The sequence below is a fragment of the Pristiophorus japonicus genome, chromosome 3 (genome assembly GCF_044704955.1).
Source record: "Pristiophorus japonicus isolate sPriJap1 chromosome 3, sPriJap1.hap1, whole genome shotgun sequence".
Taxonomy (NCBI): Eukaryota; Metazoa; Chordata; class Chondrichthyes; family Pristiophoridae; genus Pristiophorus; species Pristiophorus japonicus.
Window position 1 is genome coordinate 228661631 of NC_091979.1, and position 18670 is coordinate 228680300.

At 53.6% G+C, this 18670-nt stretch overlaps 2 protein-coding genes across 3 annotated transcripts in view; one reads left to right on the forward strand and one right to left on the reverse strand.

Annotated features, from left to right (window-relative positions):
• The window catches only part of pdcd11 (programmed cell death 11), a 65131-nt gene extending 53151 nt beyond the window's left edge, over positions 1-11980 (reverse strand). For both annotated transcript variants that reach the window (XM_070876388.1, XM_070876387.1), the window contains exons 1-7: positions 11903-11980; positions 9861-9969; positions 8445-8582; positions 6183-6347; positions 5048-5209; positions 3463-3586; positions 679-860 (exon numbers count right to left, since the gene is read on the reverse strand). In XM_070876388.1, the coding sequence (XP_070732489.1) occupies positions 679-860; positions 3463-3586; positions 5048-5209; positions 6183-6347; positions 8445-8582; positions 9861-9959 (870 nt within the window). In that variant the 5' untranslated portion in view covers positions 9960-9969; positions 11903-11980. The remainder of the gene's footprint in view (positions 1-678; positions 861-3462; positions 3587-5047; positions 5210-6182; positions 6348-8444; positions 8583-9860; positions 9970-11902) is intronic.
• A 290-nt stretch (positions 11981-12270) lies between these two features.
• atp5md (ATP synthase membrane subunit k) lies at positions 12271-17498 on the forward strand. Its single transcript, XM_070874931.1, has 4 exons — positions 12271-12359; positions 15010-15111; positions 16993-17097; positions 17382-17498. Exons 2-3 carry the CDS (start codon positions 15025-15027, stop codon positions 17089-17091), a joined length of 186 nt encoding a protein of 61 aa, XP_070731032.1. The 5' UTR covers positions 12271-12359; positions 15010-15024; the 3' UTR covers positions 17092-17097; positions 17382-17498.
• Positions 17499-18670: the final 1172 nt, after the last annotated feature.

The window sequence follows — 18670 nt, forward strand, 5'->3', positions numbered from 1 at the left end:
TTGCGCAGATATGAAACTGAAAGCAGAAAGCAGTGGGAGGTCAGGCACCACCCGAGATGGAAAAGGCTGGTTAGAGTCACCGCAACAGCTTTTCACTCAACTTCGGCTCTCCGCTCCAAGGTCACACGCAGATTGCTCACCCGGCTTAGTGCTCCTAGATAGGGACTGTGTCCAACTGGTTGGCTGCAAGGAGTTGATTCAAGGCCAGACTAATTATATGGGTCAGGAATACCCTGTGGTTACACTGTATTTACTACACACAACAGACCATTCGGCCAAGCAGTCCATGACTGTTGATGCTCCACTCAAGCTTCCTCATCTCACCCTATCCTTTCATTCCTTTCTCCCTCACGTGTTTATTCAGCTTCCCCATAAAGGCATCTACACGATTCGCCTCAACCACTCCCTGTGGTAGCGAGCTCCACATTCTCACCACTCTCTGGGTAAAGATTCTTCTGAATTCCCGATCGGATTTATTAGTGAGCGTCATATATTGATGGCCCCCCCTAGTTTTGGAGAAGTGGTAACAAGTGGAAACATCTTCTCTAGATCTACTCTATCAAACCCCTTCATCATTGGCTTCCATCAGGTCACCCCTCAGCCTTCCCTTTGCTAGAGAAACGAGCCGCAGCCTGTTGACTCTTTGGGGAATGGGAGAGAAGATCTCAATTGCTGCACCTGGTGAACCTCAGCCCTCAGCACCAGCCCTGGGAGCAGGTTGCAGAGGTTCCATCTCTGATCTTCAGCTGCCGTCGCTGCAACCACGTCAGCCGGGCGGATCGAGAGCTGGACCACTCGCCCATCATTCTTCACCGACTCCACGAGAAAATGTAGGTACTGACCGACACGGAGAGGCAATCCTAAGTGGGAGTAGAATACACCAGGGCCTCGGTTACAAGATACAAAAAAGGAAACACCAGAAATATGAGAGCAAGACAGTCAGCTGGAATATAAACTGCTCCTGGACCTGTCATTAAGCTAAGGGGGTGGGGGGGGGCGAGAGAGGGTGGGGGGGGGCGAGAGAGGGTGGGGGGGGCGAGAGAGGGTGGGGGGGGCGAGAGAGGGTGGGGGGGGCGAGAGAGGGTGGGGGGGGGCGAGAGAGGGTGGGGGGGGGGCGAGAGAGGGTGGGGGGGGGCGAGAGAGGGTGGGGGGGGGCGAGAGAGGGTGGGGGGGGGCGAGAGAGGGGTGGGGGGGGGCGAGAGAGGGTGGGGGGGGGCGAGAGAGGGTGGGGGGGGGCGAGAGAGGGTGGGGGGGGCGAGAGAGGGTGGGGGGGGGCGAGAGAGGGTGGGGGGGGGCGAGAGAGGGTGGGGGGGGGCGAGAGAGGGTGGGGGGGGGCGAGAGAGGGTGGGGGGGGGCGAGAGAGGGTGGGGGGGGGGCGAGAGAGGGTGGGGGGGGGGCGAGAGAGGGTGGGGGGGGGCGAGAGAGGGTGGGGGGGGGCGAGAGAGGGTGGGGGGGGGCGAGAGAGGGTGGGGGGGGGCGAGAGAGGGTGGGGGGGGCGAGAGAGGGTGGGGGGGGCGAGAGAGGGTGGGGGGGGGCGAGAGAGGGTGGGGGGGGCGAGAGAGGGTGGGGGGGGCGAGAGGGGGTGGGGGGGGGCGAGAGAGGGTGGGGGGGGCGAGAGAGGGTGGGGGGGGGCGAGAGAGGGTGGGGGGGGCGAGAGAGGGTGGGGGGGCGAGAGAGGGTGGGGGGGGCGAGAGAGGGTGGGGGGGCGAGAGAGGGTGGGGGGGCGAGAGAGGGTGGGGGGGGCGAGAGAGGGTGGGGGGGGCGAGAGAGAGGGTGGGGGGGGCGAGAGAGGGTGGGGGGGGCGAGAGAGGGTGGGGGGGGCGAGAGAGGGAGGGGGGGGGGCGAGAGAGGGTGGGGGGGGCGAGAGAGGGTGGGGGGGGGCGAGAGAGGGTGGGGGGGGGGCGAGAGAGGGTGGGGGGGGGCGAGGAGAGGGTGGGGGGGGGCGAGAGAGGGTGGGGGGGGGCGAGAGAGGGTGGGGGGGGCGAGAGAGGGGTGGGGGGCAGAGAGGGTGGGGGGCGAGAGAGGGTGGGGGGGGGCGAGAGAGGGTGGGGGGGGCGAGAGAGGGTGGGGGGGGGCGAGAGAGGGTGGGGGGGGGCGAGAGAGGGTGGGGGGGCGAGAGAGGGTGGGGGGGGCGAGAGAGGGTGGGGGGGGGCGAGAGAGGGTGGGGGGGGCAGAGAGGGTGGGGGGGGGGCGAGAGAGGGTGGGGGGGGGGCGAGAGAGGGTGGGGGGGGGCGAGAGAGGGTGGGGGGGGGCGAGAGAGGGTGGGGGGGGCGAGAGAGGGTGGGGGGGGGCGAGAGAGGGTGGGGGGGGCGAGAGAGGGTGGGGGGGGCGAGAGAGGGTGGGGGGGGCGAGAGAGGGTGGGGGGGGGCGAGAGAGGGTGGGGGGGGCGAGAGAGGGGGGGGGGGGCGAGAGAGGGTGGGGGGGGCGAGAGAGGGTGGGGGGGGCGAGAGAGGGTGGGGGGGGGCGAGAGAGGGTGGGGGGCGAGAGAGGGTGGGGGGGGCGAGAGAGGGTGGGGGGGGGCGAGAGAGGGTGGGGGGGGCGAGAGAGGGTGGGGGGGGGCGAAGAGAGGGTGGGGGGGGGCGAGAGAGGGTGGGGGGGGGCGAGAGAGGGTGGGGGGGGGCGAGAGAGGGTGGGGGGGGCGAGAGAGGGTGGGGGGGGGCGAGAGAGGTGGGGGGGGGCGAGAGAGGGTGGGGGGGGGGCGAGAGAGGGTGGGGGGGGGCGAGAGAGGGGTGGGGGGGGGCGAGAGAGGGTGGGGGGGGGCGAGAGAGGGTGGGGGGGCGAGAGAGGGTGGGGGGGGGCGAGAGAGGGTGGGGGGGGCGAGAGAGGGTGGGGGGGGCGAGAGAGGGTGGGGGGGGCGAGAGAGGGTGGGGGGGGGCGAGAGAGGGTGGGGGGGGCGAGAGAGGGTGGGGGGGGCAGAGAGGGTGGGGGGGGGCGAGAGAGGGTGGGGGGGGCGAGAGAGGGTGGGGGGGGCGAGAGAGGGTGGGGGGGGGCGAGAGAGGGTGGGGGGGGGGCGAGAGAGAGGGGGGGGGGGCGAGAGAGGGTGGGGGGGGCGAGAGAGGGTGGGGGGGCGAGAGAGGGTGGGGGGGGCGAGAGAGGGTGGGGGGGGCGAGAGAGGGTGGGGGGGGCGAGAGAGGGTGGGGGGGCGAGAGAGGGTGGGGGGGCGAGAGAGGGTGGGGGGGGCGAGAGAGGGTGGGGGGGGCGAGAGAGGGTGGGGGGGGCGAGAGAGGGTGGGGGGGGGCGAGAGAGGGTGGGGGGGGGCGAGAGAGGGTGGGGGGGGGCGAGAGAGGGTGGGGGTGGCGTCGATCTGCAGGTGAGCCGATGTCATGGTTTAGAAATACAGGAATAGTTGGCCATCTGGGCTGTTGCTTTCCGCTCCATTGCACACTCTGACTGGCCCGCTGAGTGGGAAGTGTGGGTATAACGGTGAGGATTACCCCTGCGGTATTTCCCTCTGCGACTTACCTCGGTTCCTGCTCTTGATGTGCTCCTGGGCCTTCTGTTGAGAGAGGAAGGCCTTGGTGGGTTTGACTCCAATATCGATCAGATACCCGTGGTCCTCCACACTGGACACACAGCCCGAAAGCAGCTGAGGTTACAGAGAGGGAAGAGCAGCACTCAGTACACCATAGCAGGGAGCAGACTCAAGGCAACAGCGAACTGTATGCACAATTACATCAATCTAAGACAGCCCTCTCTCTCCCCTCCATCCCTGGTACTGAGTGCCAGTGGAGTGACACCCAGGTAACAGGGAACTCCCAAGGAGATCGCTCGTTTACCTGGGGATGAGAAGTAGAAGAAAAGGCTGACAATAGGCCTTTAGATTTACATTTTGAAAGAATTCCTGGGAATTAAAACCAGGTATAAAAAGTCACGGATGTGAGGAAAGGGAGAATTCCACGTAATTAAAAAAAGACACAGGGACCAAAATTGCCCCTTTCTTCAAGGCCTCTGGTCGCCGGTCGGTGCCACTGACGGCATTTGCTGTCGGTACCCTCTCTGTGGCTTGGCAGCACGACCGCCCTTAAAGGGGAAGTGGCACTGCCGGCAACGCCATGTTATTTTTTTTTGTTCATCAGCCGACTGCCAGGTCGGGCCGGCAATTATGGCCGTGGGTTCGGCCGGGCTGTCAACAGGCGTGCCAGCGTGCCATTCTTGGGTGCCAGGCCGCTAGCCCGGCTGAAACCTGAAACTCTCCCTTAGCGGTCCAGTGTTTGCCACTAAAGTGGCTGCAGAGTTCGCAGCGGCCCTCCCCTTTAACTGAAGGGGAGAGACGTGACGCGCCAGCGCTATGATGTCACCAGCGCGGCCACTGATGCCTCGCAGCGTCAGTCACTCCTCCCCGATGATCAGGCCACTCCAAAAAATACCCCAAGTGCTGAATTTCTACGGAATGGCTGCCCCACGCATTGGGGCGGCCAAACTTCGAAAACGGTGGGTGCCCCTTGTTTTGGGCGGTGGGCAATTTCGGCCCCACGCTGTGTGGCAGAAAGTGGAGTTAAAAACCAATGCTGATAAATGATTTACAATTAACGCACCGTTTCCAGCTTTACCTTAACTTATACAAGTACTTCAATCTAGTATCGGAGAGAAGATACCCTACATATTCTTCCCCTCCCCACCCGAGATAACCTGCTCCCAAATTAAAGGGAGGGGTTTGAAGTTAAGTGAAATGGATGAGTTTTGATTGCAATGGTCACAGTACATTTGCTTCCTGTCTGTAAAATAAAGCAGCTTAATAATTTGCATCTGGCCTCATCACACTAAAGTCAATCCACGGCATGTGGGAAGGACACAATATCCAGTTCAGATCACAAGCGGGTCCTATTCTTACATGCTGGAGTTACACTATTAGATAATGGGCAGTATGAGCACACTCCTGAACATACGACACTGGGAGCGCTTACGGCCGTGACCCAAGAGACTCCCTGCAGTGGACCCGAAGTTTGTAACAGACATGTTATTAGTTCTGGAATGTTGAGATGGGGGATGCATTTGGTGAAATGGTTTCCCTTGGATCAAGAGTGAGTGGGAATAACTAATCACTCACCATTCCAGCTCGTAGTGCCCCCGCCGTCAGGGCCTTGTTCACATCCTTCGGGTTAATGGACAGTTTCAAGCTGTGGTGGCTGGCTTTCGTCTCTCCTAGCTCAGAGACAACACACCGCACAACCATACCAGGGCTGTACAGGTCGGAGAGCACAGTCAGAACCTGCGATAGAACAGAACGGAACAGACCTGTGATCAGAGGCCCGACAGCAGAAAGCAGCACAAACATACCAGCCAAAACCTCGGCACCATTCACAAAGCTCAGGTCAGAAACTCCCTGTCCCCAAGGAATGACTCTAGTGTTCCACCTTGGAGCCGAGGCCAACTATGGCGGTGACTGAGAGATATACAGTCTCCACCACTTACACCGGCAGTCCCCGCTTATAGCGGACAGCCACCTATAGCCAGCAAACGGCGCTCCCATTTACCATAGGCACCAATCACAAGGCCGGCGGTGAAACCATATTAAGCCCAAAGACTATGTCCGCAGTTCAAGCAGTTGTTCCGCCTCGCCATTACCCGCATTAGTTACTCTCTGCTGGCTAACAGAACCAATTAATTATCTCCCTCGCTGAAACAAAAACTTTTTCTTGAAGTTTAACTAAAGGAAATGACTTTAAAAAGCCTCTCTCTGCTGAGAGCCTTTCTGTAGAATGGACAGCACGGAAACAGGCCGTTCGGCCCAAAGGGTCAGTGCCCCTCCCACCCAACCTTTCCCCTCGCAAGTGGAAACATCTTCTCTACATCTAACCTATCAAACCCTTTCAACATTTTAAATGGTCTCCATCAGGTCACCCCTCAGCCTTCTCTTTTCTGGAGAAAGGAGCCCCAGCCTGTTAGCGAGCCCACGACACGTGGTGCAGACTGTAGCGAGAGGGCAGGACGCTGATTAACAGACACCTTTAGCCACAACGCTGTCAGAGGAGCCCCGTCACAGTTTCTTGGACTGGACCAGGACAGAACGGGGCTCAGTACAGATTCCCCCACCTGGCCTAGCCCCGACACGAACACATATGGCGGGAGAGTTAGACGTACCATGGGTGCTGGATACGCAGGACCCCCGCACTCCAGCAAGGAGGAGGACACGAGAAAAACCCACAAATAAAGGAAGAGCGGTGTAACAGGACCAGACTCACCTCCGGCAGCTCCTCATTGACCTGCTCACTCAGCGACTTCGTAAACGCATCACTGATGTTGGTGAGACTCACGTAGCCAGTCAGCCCGTGGGGTAATCCGACGACAAGCTCAAAATCCGTCACTTCCTTCACACATCCGAGAAGGAGGGTCCCGACAGTCAGTTTCTGGGGGTGGGGGGGAGGAGGGAAACAATTAACAAAATCCAGAACACACACTGTGGTGCCCCAGAGTTCACACACAAGAGATCAACTTCAATTTACACCAATGCGAGGCCACAAGCCAGACATGGTACTTCGGCCGAGCGGGGAAGGGGAAGGGAGGGGAGGGGAGGTGCATTCCCGCCAAATGGGGGAGGGAAGGGAAGGGCTGGGGAAGCACATTCCCGCCGAACGTGGAAGGGGCGGGCGAGGCGCACTCCCACCGAGTGGGGAAGGGGCAGGGCGGGGGAAGTGCACTCCGGCCGAGCGGGGGAACGGGAGGGGCGGGAAGAGGGAGGCGCACTCCCGCCGAGCGGGGGAAGCGAGGGGCGGGGCACAGAAGGGCCGGCACGATTGGAGAGGACCAAGAGCCGATCTCACTGACGTACACAAGATACCGCGTGGAACAGAATGAGTTAATCCGGAGCTCTGTTGCTTGGCAATATATTGGCCTGGATAGGGGATTGGCTAACTAACAGAAAACAGAATCGGGATAAATGGGGTATTTTCCGGTTGGCAAACTGTAACTAGTGGGGTGCCACAGGAATCGGTGCTGAAGCCTCAACTATTTACAATTTATATTAATCACTTGGATGAAGGACCGAGTTTGCTGATGATACAAAGATGGATAAGAAAGCAAGTTGTGAGGAGGACACAAAAAAATCTGCAAAGGCATATAAACAGGCCAAGTGAGTGGGCAAAAATTTGGCAGATGGAGTATAATGTAGCAAAATGTGAGGTTATCCACTTTGGCAGAAAAAATAGCAAAGCAAATTCTAATTTAAATGGAGAAAATTGCAAAGTGCTGGAGTACAGAGACACCTGGGGGTCCTTGTGCATGAAACACAAAATGATAGTATGCAGGTACAGCAAGTAATCAGGAAGGCAAATGGAATGTTGGCCTTTATTGCAAGGGGATAGAGTATAAAATCAGACAAGTCCTGCTACAACTGTACAGGGTATTGGTGAGGCCACACCTAGAGTACTGCTTACAGTTTTAGTTTCCGTATTTAAGGAAGGATATACTTGTATTGGAGGCTGTTCAGAGAAGGTTCACTAGATTGATTCCGGAAATGAGGGGGGTTGACTGATGAAGATTGGTTGGGCCTATACTCATTGGAATTCAGAAGAATGAGAGGTGATCTTATCGAAACATATAAGATAATGAGGGGGCTCGACAAGGTGGATGCAGAGAGGATATTTCCACTCAGGGGAAACTAAAACTAGGGGACATAGTCTCAGAATAAGGGGCCGCCCATTTAAAACTGAGATGGGGAGGAATTTCTTCTCTCAGAAGGTTGTAAATCTGTGGAATTCTCTGCCCCAGAGAGCTGTGGAGGCTGGGACATTGAATATATTTAAGGCGTAGACAGATTTTTGAGCGATAAGGGAATAAAGGGTTATGGGGAACGGGCGGGGAAGTGGAGCTGAGTCCATGATAGGATCAGCCATGATCTTATTAAATGGTGGAGCAGACTCGAGGGGACAATGGCCTACTCCTTCTCCTATTTATTCTGTTCTTAAACCACGACTGCAGCACAAAACGACCCAGGAATTGGCTGGGAAAAAGCAGGATAACGCATCCCTTCTTCAAGTAGGATAGCCTTTTTGTCTGATAACACTCCAGTGAAACTCGTTGGGATGTTTTACTATGTTATGGGTGCTATGTAAATGCAAGTTGTTGTTGTTGAGAATTGGGGCAAACACTCAAGAGGCTGTTTAAGGCATAGGTGAGGGACTGTGGGTTTGTGACGCAGAATGAGAGAGAGATGGGCTGAATCATCTGCACTGATCTTCGTCACCTGATCAAATCTCCCACACCCATACAATGAGTAGGAGGTAGGGTCTGGGGTCACTCACTCCCACCGGATGTCCCCCGGAATTCCAAACTGGAGCTCCGGTCTGCACTCACCGGGACTGTCAGGAGGGGTGGCTGAACTCTGCACATTATGACTCAGGCGGGAGAGTTGCCAGCATACAGCTCCGAGTGCTGGTCACTGAGCACATCCTCCGATTACCCATGTGTACGGTCGCACACGCCCAGGTCCCACTCCACTCACATACCTTGAAGGAGAGAATTTCAGCCCCTCTCAGCTGCTTCGCCTGCAAAGCTCGGCCTTTCTCTTTCCTCGGCTTTTTCGTCTTTTCAGGGTTCAATTCTTTCTTCCTTTTCCGTTTCTTACTTTCATCATCATGGCACACCTGTAGACAGGGCAGATACAACACAGAGTTAGGCAGAGTAACGCTCCCACTACACTGTCCCATCAAAAACTCCCAGGGCAGATACAGCACGGGTTAGATACAGAGTAAAGCTCCCACTACACTGTCCCATCAAACACTCCCAGGGCAGGTACACCACAGGTTAGATACAGAGTAAAGCTCCCTCTACATTGTCCCATCAAACATTCACAGGGCAGGTACAGCACGGGTTTGATACAGACATGTACAGTAGACACCTCAAGCCGCTGGAGAAATGCCATCAACGATGTTTCCGCAAGATCCTACAAATCTCCTGGAAGGACAGACGCACCAACGTTCGTGTCCTCGTCCAGGCCAACATCCCCAGCATTGAAGCACTGACCACACTTGATCAGCTCCGCTGAGCAGGCCACATTGTTCGCATGCCAGACACGAGACTCCCAAAGCCAGCGCTCGACTCGGAACTCCTTCACAGCAAACGAGCCAAAGGTGCGCAGAGGAAATGTTACAACGACACCCTCAAAGCCTCCCTGATAAAGTGCAACATCCCCACTGACACCTGGGAGACCCTGGTCAAAGAGGAGGAAGTGCATCCGGGAGGGCGCTGAGCACCTCGAGTCTCATCGCCGAGAGCATGCAGAAATCAAGCACAGGCAGCAGAAAGAGCGTGTGGCAAGCCTGTCCCACCCACCCCTTCCCTCAACAACTATCTGTCCCACTTGTGACAGGGACTGTGGTTCTCGTACTGGAATGTTCAGTAACCTAAGGATTCATTTTAAGAGTGGAAGCAAGCCTTCCTTGATTCCGAAGGACTGCCTATGATGATGATGAAACAGAGTAAAGCTCCCTCTACACTGTCCCATCAAACACTCCCAGGGCAGGTACAGCACGGGTTAGATACAGAGTAAAGCTCCATCTGCACACTCCCTGATCCCTGAACGATGGAAAGTGGGATTATTATAACTGCAGGTATTTTGAGCAGTTGTGAAGGGTTGGTCTGAAAAATTACCCACTGAGCTCAAAGCATTAATTAATTCAATGGGGTGGGGGGTGGACCAACAGATCAGGAAATAGCTAAATAATCAAAGCCAGGCCCTGAGAGGGACTCTCAGACAACCCGCCCCTGAATACACCCGATGTCAGACAATGGGAACAACCTCTGAGAGTAACACATACTTTTATGTCCATTTCTAATTCCTCTCCAACATTAAAATATTTCTATTCATCTTCCAAGTTCCACTGCTGATTTCTCGCCGCATCCTCTCCCGCTTCAGTACTTACTCCAAATAAGTTATCCTCTTCCACCCTCCTCTTATCCTTGCCCGCAGTGGCCTTTCTCTGTGCCCCGCCGCGAGGGAAGTCCTCCTCCACTGTGGCCATTTTCACAAGCCTGGTGAGCAAGAAACAGCATTCAGATATTTCCTCATCACAAACAGCAGCTGCCTGGGGGCACGCGCATTTACTGAGATCAGGTGTAGGGCCCACGGTGCGGGGTGGCCGCAAGTTTGAAAGAATCGGGGAAAAAGTAGGTCAAGTAGTGGGGAGGTCACAGCAAGCTCGAGCGTTAAAAGTCTGGACATTGGGGAGTAAGGGAAGAGTGAGGAAGACGGGCCGAAGTTAGAGCCACAGACAGCATTTCCCCGATTTCAACACAGTGAAGAGAATGTGTGAGCTGAAGAAGGAAGAGGGGACGGTTCCGGAGCAGTGACCATAATAGCATTAAGCAAATGAGTTTAAACAGAGAGATCAGTTGGTGACCGGAGACAGAAGGATGGCCCTTTAAGAACACTGCTGTGTCCACCCCTAGAGAGCATGACGAACCCAGAACACAGGTCGCAGCGTTCAAACTGCTGCACACCGTTCGGTAGCCATCCTGGTTTACCCAAAACATGAATGTGAACAAACAATACTGCAAAGCAAAAAAGTGGGTTTGTGAAATTTGCATTCAGCACACTTTTACTTCAAACATCCCCCAGGTGAGAGCAAGCAATCTGAGCTCTGCAACACTGGGGCGAGGTGCAGCTGGTCACAGGCCTGTCACTCGGGGATGGGAGCAGCCTGCAGGGATCAGCGAGAAACATGGCAGCAGGTGCATTGGCTGATTTAGGACATGGGCACCAATATAATCAGCACTGGCTGTACTGCATCTCCCACTGTCCAATAACAGACGATGCCAAACCAGTCTGCCTGATCCCTTATACCTGGAGTGAAAGGGATGCACTCCATAACAAACAACACTTGTGTGATCCAAGCATGCACATATCATCTGGAGACTGTGCATGACAGAGATCACCCAAAGTATGTCATAAACACCCATCTGCTGTACATTAAAAATAAACATTTATACTGCCTGGATTTCATACAGCAAGTTTCACCCAATATGTTTCAGAGCAACCCACAGGACTCCCAGGACAGGAACAGCACAGGGTTAGATACAGCGTAAAGCTCCCTCTACACTGTCCCATCAAACACTCCCAGGGCATGTACAGCACAGGTTAGATACAGAGTAAAGTTCCCTCTACACTGTCCCATCAAACACTCCCAGGGCAGTCGCATCGCAGCACACTGAATCTTTGAAATTTACAGCATAGGAAGACATTGAGCCCATTGTGTCTGCGCTGATTGAAAAATAACTATCCAGCCAAATCCCACTGTCCAGCTCTTGGTCCGTAGCTCTGTAGGTTACGGCACTTTAAGTGCACATTTAAGTACTTTTTAAATATGGTGAGGGTTTCTGCCTCTACCACCCTTTCAGGCAGCGAGTTCCAGACCTCCACCACCCTCTGGGTGAAGAAATTTCCCCTTATATCTCCTCTAAACCTCACCCCAATTACTTTATAAATCTCTGCTCCCTGGTTGTTGACCCCTCTGCTAAGGGAATCAGGTCCATCCTATCCACTCTATCCAGGCACCTCATAATTTTATACACCTCAATCGGGTCTCTCCTCAGCCTCCTCTGTTCTAAAGAAAACAACCCCAGCCTATCCAATCTTTCCTCACAACTAAAATTCTCAAGTCCTGGCAACATTCGTAAATCTCCTCTGCACCCTCTCCAGTGCAATCACATCTTTCCTGTAATGTGGTGACCAGAATTGCACGCAGTACTTAGGCTGGGCGGCCCACAGAGAGCTGTTCCCCCCCACCCCCGGCGGGCCCGGGACCCCGCACCAGGCCGGACTCCGGGCCTCTCTCTCTCTCTCTGCTCCCCCCGGGGCTCTCTCTCTGCTCCCCCCGGGGCCCTCATTCCAAACACTCTTCCCCCCCCCCCCCGGGCCCTCACTCTCCCCATCCCGGGCCCACATGGGTGTCTCCATGGCTCTCACCTGCGGGCGGACGCGCGGCAGCAATTCCGCCACTGCCTCCACGCATGCGCACTCACCACAGCCGCCCGTCCCCAGCCCTCCGGCGGCGGCCAATCACTGTCGAGTTTTGCTTTGATCGATTTCGGTGTTGTGCAATGGGAAGGGAGGCAGATGACAGACTTGGTCCAATCAGTGATCAGTGAGGAATCACACCCTCGCCAACCAATGGATGGTGAGAACCGCTGCTGATATCACGTATGGTTTATCCAATGGGTGTTGAGATGGGTTGATGCTTGCTTTGATTGACATCGCTATTGACCAATGGGCGGTGAGAGCTGACGACGTAATGCGGCGGGGTGAAAATGTCACTTGAGTGACGGTAATTTGGACCAATGGGCGGAGGTTGTGCGCAGTAGTTCCGGCACCGGCCCTTGTGGAAGTCGGGCCTCTGAAGGACGTTGGGAGCGGCGGAGTGAAGGTGAGAGAGGCTGGGGGTTACTGAGTCTCCGGGTTGGAGAGCGGCAGCCGCATTGGGCTCCGGAGCCGGCTTGGATTGTCCTCCTTGAGGGGAGGGTCCCGAGGCCGCTCTCCTCCGGGGGGCGCGCTCCGGGGCTGGGGGTGATTTTCAGGTGAGAGGGGGACCTGGAGCCGGGAGCGGTGGCCAAGCTGAGGCCTTGCTGTTACAATGGGAAATGTCCACGTAAACATGTCACGCTGCAGCTGCACCCTCCCACAGATGGGACGCTGCAGCTGCACCCTCCCACAGATGGGGCGCTGTGGCAGGAGGCGTTTCCCAGTGTAAATCGCAACCTGCCAAACTATAATGACAAGAGTGGTGGGAGGTTTGTGCAGATTTTATATTTGGCCTTTATTGTCAGTGTGGAGACATTTATTTAGTAAAGACTTGTATTTCTATAGTGCCTTTAACGACCACCTTAAGTCCCAAAGTGCTTTCCAGCCAATTAAGTATATATCAGTGACTTGGAGTTGAATGTTGGGGGTATGATTAAGAAGTTTGCAGATGACTCTAAAATAGGCTGTGTGGTTGACAATGAAGAAGAAAGCTGTGGACTGCAGGAAGATATCAATGGACTGGTCAGGTGGGCAGAACAGTGGCAAATGGAATTCACTCTGGAGAAGTGTGAGGTAATGCATTTGTGGAGGTCTAACAAGGCAAGGGAATACACGATAAATGGTATGACACTGAAAAGTGTAGAGGAACAAAGAGACTTTGGAGTACAGGTCCACAGATCCCTGAAATAGCAGGCCAGGTTATGAAGGCATTTAGAATACTTGCCTTTATTAGTTGAGGCATGGAATACAAGATCGAAGAGGTTATGCTTGAACTGTATAAAACACTGGTTAGGCCACAGCTGGAGTACACTGTGCAGTTCTGGTCACCACATTACAAGAAAGATGTGATTGCAGAAGAGATTTACAAGAATGTTGCCTGGACTGGATCATTTTGGCCATGAGGAAAGATTAGAGATGCTGGGTCTGTTTTCTTTGGAACAGAGATGGCTGAGGGGAGACCTGATTGAGGTGTATAAAATTATGAGTAGCCTGGATAGAGTGGATAGGAAGGACGTGTTTCCCTTGGCAGAAAGCCTCACAACATTAAAAAAATACTTGGATGGGCACTTGAAGTGCTGTAACCACAGGGCAACGGACCAAGAGCTGGAAGGTGGGATTAGGCTGGATAGCTCTTGGTCAGCCAGCGTGGGCAGAATGGGCCGAAATGGCCTCCTTCCCTGCTGTAAATTTCTGATTTTATGAAGTACTTTTTGAACTGTAGTCACTGTTAATGTTATCATCATCATAGGTGGTCCCTCATAGAGGATGACTTGCTTCCACACCAAAAAGGAATGGGTTCACTGGTGTTTTGATGAAGGACTTAATATTCCAGGATCTGAACTACATGTTGAAGGGTGGAAGATGCCTGTGTGGATTTTTTTAATGTGCGGTGACCATTGCACACCAGCCACCACACGGGCTTGACAGAGCTAGGTCTTAGTCCAGTGGCAAGGATTAACCAAGACGACCGGAGACCAGCTCTGCTGCACGGACCTCGTGCGCGCACTCATTGCAGTATGGGCTGGCCCGTGCTGCCCCTGGGACCTCTGCTCTTCAGGGCCCCAAATTCACACCTCTCCTGGGCCCCGATCACGTCGCACTGCAATCTCTCGCCGCTCCTCCGCCCCGACCTCGCCACTCCAGCTGTACCTGCCTGCACTCCAATAAGCGACCTGGATTTGGGTGAAGTCAAAGCCAGTCGTCCTCTTCACAGCCGACACCCTCCTGCACCAGCACGCGCTGCTCCCTACAGTGGCATGTCGCCGCACGTTGCTCCCTGTAATGGCCCCGGCCTGCAGGAAACGCGACACCCAATTTGCGCACAGCAAGCTCCTTCAAACAGCAATGTGATAATGATTAATCTGTTTTAGTGGTGTTGATTGAGGGATAAATATTGGCCCCAGGACACCGGGGAGAACTCCCCTGCTCCTCTTTGTAATAGTACATTGGCATCTTTTACGTCCACCTGAGGGCAGACTGGGCCTCGGTTTAATGTCTTATCTGAAAGATGACACCTCAGACAGTGCAGCACTTCCTCAGCATTGCATTGGGAGTGTCAGCCTAGATGTTTGTTCTCAAGTCTCTGGAGTGGGACTCGAACCCAGAACCTACTGACTCAGGTGAGATTGCTGCCCACTGAGCCACAGCTGTCACTGCTCCTGTGAGCTTGAGGCTGGTCGCTGTGCAGCTCTGATGCCCCAGTATCCTGCGCTGCTGTCTGTTGTGACTCTGAATAAGGGAGTTGATGGGGATCTCGGGGCAAATTCAGGATTGAAACGCTTGGTTGGTCTGCAGTGAGTGCTGCTCTCTACTTGCTCCGAATCGCCCCTTTAAACAATCTGGAGGTGGTTGACTTGCTATATCGGCGTACTGAAACTGAAGCCGTCTGATTCCAACAAGGTCTTGTCGAGATTGGAAGCGAGGCCTGAGGTTTTCGAGCCCTGTCTGATAGCGCTGCACTGAGGCTGTGTTCCCATGGGTTGCATGGTCAGACTGTGGTGCCTGGACATGTGTGTTTCAGGGATTGTTGTAACTTGTTCTGTTTCCCTCTACAGTTTCTGTTAGTGAGAATGGCAGGTCACGATGCTGGCACCCAGCACCAGTTCACTGGCTTCCAGAAGTACTTCAATGCCTACTCCATCACAGGCAGGAGGAATGTAAGTACAACTACCGGGGAGATTGCTGATAGCAGTGTGGAACTCTCTCCCATAGAAAGCAGTAGATGGTAGCTCAATTAATAATTATAAATCTGAGATTGATAGATTTTTTACTTGCCAAGAGTATTGGGAATACGGAGCCAAAGCGTGTGGATGGAGTTAGGTCACAGATCAGCCGCGATCTCATTGAATGGGGAACAGGCTCGAGGGGCTGAATGGCCTCCTGTTCCTGTGAGGGGGATGGGGACACCTCAGAGCAAAGGATGTACTTGCATTTATATAGCATTTTATCACATCCTTGGGACACCAAAATAATTCACAGCCAATCAATTACTTTTGAAATGTAGTCACTGTTGGGCGACAAGCCCAGGGGCAACCAGTCCTCAAAACCCACCAGTTCGGCCTTATCGTTGTTTATATTTCTTTATTGCCTGGGCCTTGAGGTTTGGAAAGGGCTGTTCTGAGCGCTCTTGCCTCATTGCTGAATCAATCCTGCCCATATCAGCAGCCCGAGATATCTGGCAATTACTGGGAACAGGGATCGAAACTTCACAGGTGGTCCCTGGGGTTCCACCGATAACAAAACCATTGGATATCCCTGGAACACAGTATCTGGCTGTTTCTTAAATGAAGGGGAGGAAAGAAAGAATCGATGACCAGCTCACCTTGATAGTGTTGTGTCTCAACGTACTGATAATTCTCCGATCATCGTACTGTAGACAGTACACTCCTTTACTGGCCTCGCTGTGACAAGGAATCCGCTGTAAACTCTGCTTCCCACAACACCAGTTCCACTCGATTGTCAGAAGCAAAACGTTAGAGAATTGGATCGACAGTCAGGCTCCCACCCTTTCCAACACAATTACGCTTGGATAAAGAAAGACTTGCATTTATATAGCGCCTTTCACGGACTCTGTACATTCCAAAGTGATTTTACTGCCATTGATGTACATTTGAAGTGTAATGTATTCATCATCATCATAGGCGGTCCGTTGTATCTAGGATGACTTGCTTCCATGCCAAAAAAGGATGCGTTCACAGGTGTTTCAATGAAGGACCTAATATTCCAGGTCCCGAACTGCATGTTGAAGGGTGGAAGATGCCTATGCGTGGATTTTTTTTAACGTGTGGTGGCCGTTGCACACCAGCCACCGCAAGGGCTTGAAAGAGCTTGGTTTTGGTCCAGTGGCAAGGATTAACCAAGATGACTGGAGACCAGCTCTGCTACACGGACCTAGTGCGCACACATATAGCAGTGTGGGCTGGCTCGTGCTGCCCCTGGGCCCTCTCCTCTCCTGGGCCCCGATCGTGTCGCTCCAGGATCAGAGATGGCCTTTTCTGCAATTGACACGGTTGGAATAGTGAAGCCACGAAGCAACTGGTATGTTGGCCATTATTGCAGCGGGGTTAGAGTACAAGAGTAAGGAGCAACGTTCCCGCGCTGCTCTGTCGGACCCGCGTGCCCGGCACTAAAAGGATTCAAGGGAAATGGGGATCAGGCAGGAAAGTGGAGTTGAGGTCGAAGATCAACCATGATATTGAATGGCGGAGTAGGCCCGAGGGGCCATATGGCCGACTCCTGCTCCCATTTCTTAAAGAGCCTCTCAGCATCTACCCTGTCAAGCCCTCTAAGAATTTTATGTTTCAATGAGATCGCCTCTTTGTTCTAAACTCCGGAGAATATAGGCACATTCTAGGCAATCTGAGTTCAGAGTGATATTAGCGCTTGCTCTGTCTGAGTGATGCGAGCTCGCGCTCTCTTTCTCCACCTGTCTGTGTCTCTCCCCAGGTGTATCTCTATCGCAGAGAGACCTGGGGAAAGAGGTGGACAATGAGCTGGTTCCTGTCCTCCTGATTAACGTGCTCCCTCTCTGTTTACAGTATGTGCTGGCAACATATGCCGGGATTGCCTCTATTCTCTTGTACTTCAAACTGAGACCCAAGAAGACGACACCTCCAGCAATCACGGGACAGAAATGACGTGTGGTGAGGAATCCAGGTTTTTATTCAGTGCTGTACCTGCCCTGGGTGTGTTTGCTGGGACATTGTAGAGGGAGCTTTATTCTGTATCTGACCCATGCTTGATACCGCTACTTTGTTTGAAAATTGGAGGGTGTTCTATTCCGATCAGATGTCTGTCACCTGTGGTTACAAAATAATTATTTGTTTAGGTGAAGAATGTCATTGGTTTGAGTTCCTGAACTTTACCATAAGGTCCATCCTTGTGGTAATCTGAAGTCTGATTGTGTCTTTTTGATTTTTTATTTCAGAGTGCAGGTGATGAGGACTAGCGTGTGGAGTTCTTGTGGAACCTGTACAATTGTGTCCCTATAGTGATGTAATATAAGTTATCAGCCTTCACAAATAAAGCTTGTGGGAATCCACAATGGCAGTGTTTTATTTTTGAGTGGAACCTGCCTCGAACCTGTACAGGAGCAGTAACACTGTGCCCCACACACACACAGTCAGAACTCTCCCCACGCAACAATTTCCGTGCATTCTTTAATCGTAGGTAAGGCTTATGGTTAAGTTCACGTTACAGTGCATGTCCATCATAACTTTTTGCTCTTTTCAGTTTCAGTAAGAAAAATATTGTAAAAGCACAACCTGATCAATAAAAAGCAACTTTCCAGCCCTGGGCCTCCCAGTCCAGTTATTTCCCCCTTGCAGTGTGTGGCACTTTGTACTGAGCCCGAATCTAATCCAGGCCATGTGCAGTGCTGCGCTTCCGTCAGCTGTTGTTTACCCACGCGAGGAGCTACTCAGCTATTGCTATTGTGCTGGTGTTCTGGGACTGAATGTGCAAAGCTGCACACCGATATAACCCAAGACTATGGCCATTGCTTTTTATTGCACTGCACTTCAGGAATCTTGCCAGTGTTTTTTGTATTGAACCTGTGTAATGTGTAGAAAGTAGTTACCAAAAGGTAGGTTTTAAGGACCACCTTTAAAGGTGCAGAGGTTTCGGCAGGGAATTCAAGCTTGGGGAAACGGCAGCCAATGGTGGGGTGAAGGAACCTAAGAAGAATTAGGAGCAGGCTAATCTTTGACCTCAACTTTCTTGTCCGATCCCCATATCCCTTGATTAACCCTAAAGTCCAAAAATCAATCTCTGCCTTGAATATACTCAATGACTGAGCCTCCACAGCCCTTTGGGGTAGAGAATTCCAGAGATTCAGTGAAGAAATTTCTTCCCAGTCATAAATGGCCAACCCCCCTTATCTTGAGACTGTGCTCTCTAATCCTACTCTCCAGCCAGGGGAAACAACCTATCTACCCTGTTATACCCCCTCAGAATCTTGTATATTTCATTTCTCATTCCTCTGAACTCGAGAGTAGAGGCCCAATCTCTCCTAATGGGACAGACAATCCTCTCGAAGTGCAAAAGGCCAGAGATCTGAGGGTTGTAGGGCCGATGGAGGTTAAAGATCGGGAGGGGAAAGGCCATGAAGGGATTTTAACACGAGGATATAGTTTTTAAAATCTAGGTGTTGTCGGACTGGGGGCCAATGTAGGTCAGGCATGATGGGTGAATGAGACTTGGTACGAATTAGCATAC

What these genes read in the sequence shown, in the direction of transcription:
- atp5md (XM_070874931.1), top strand. Translation starts at nt 15,025, where the DNA reads ATGGCAGGTCACGATGCTGGCACCCAGCACCAGTTCACTGGCTTCCAG. An exon ending in CCATCACAGGCAGGAGGAAT is followed by an intron (nt 15,112 to 16,992) that starts GTAAGTACAACT and finishes CTCTGTTTACAG; the next exon opens with TATGTGCTGGCAACATATGC.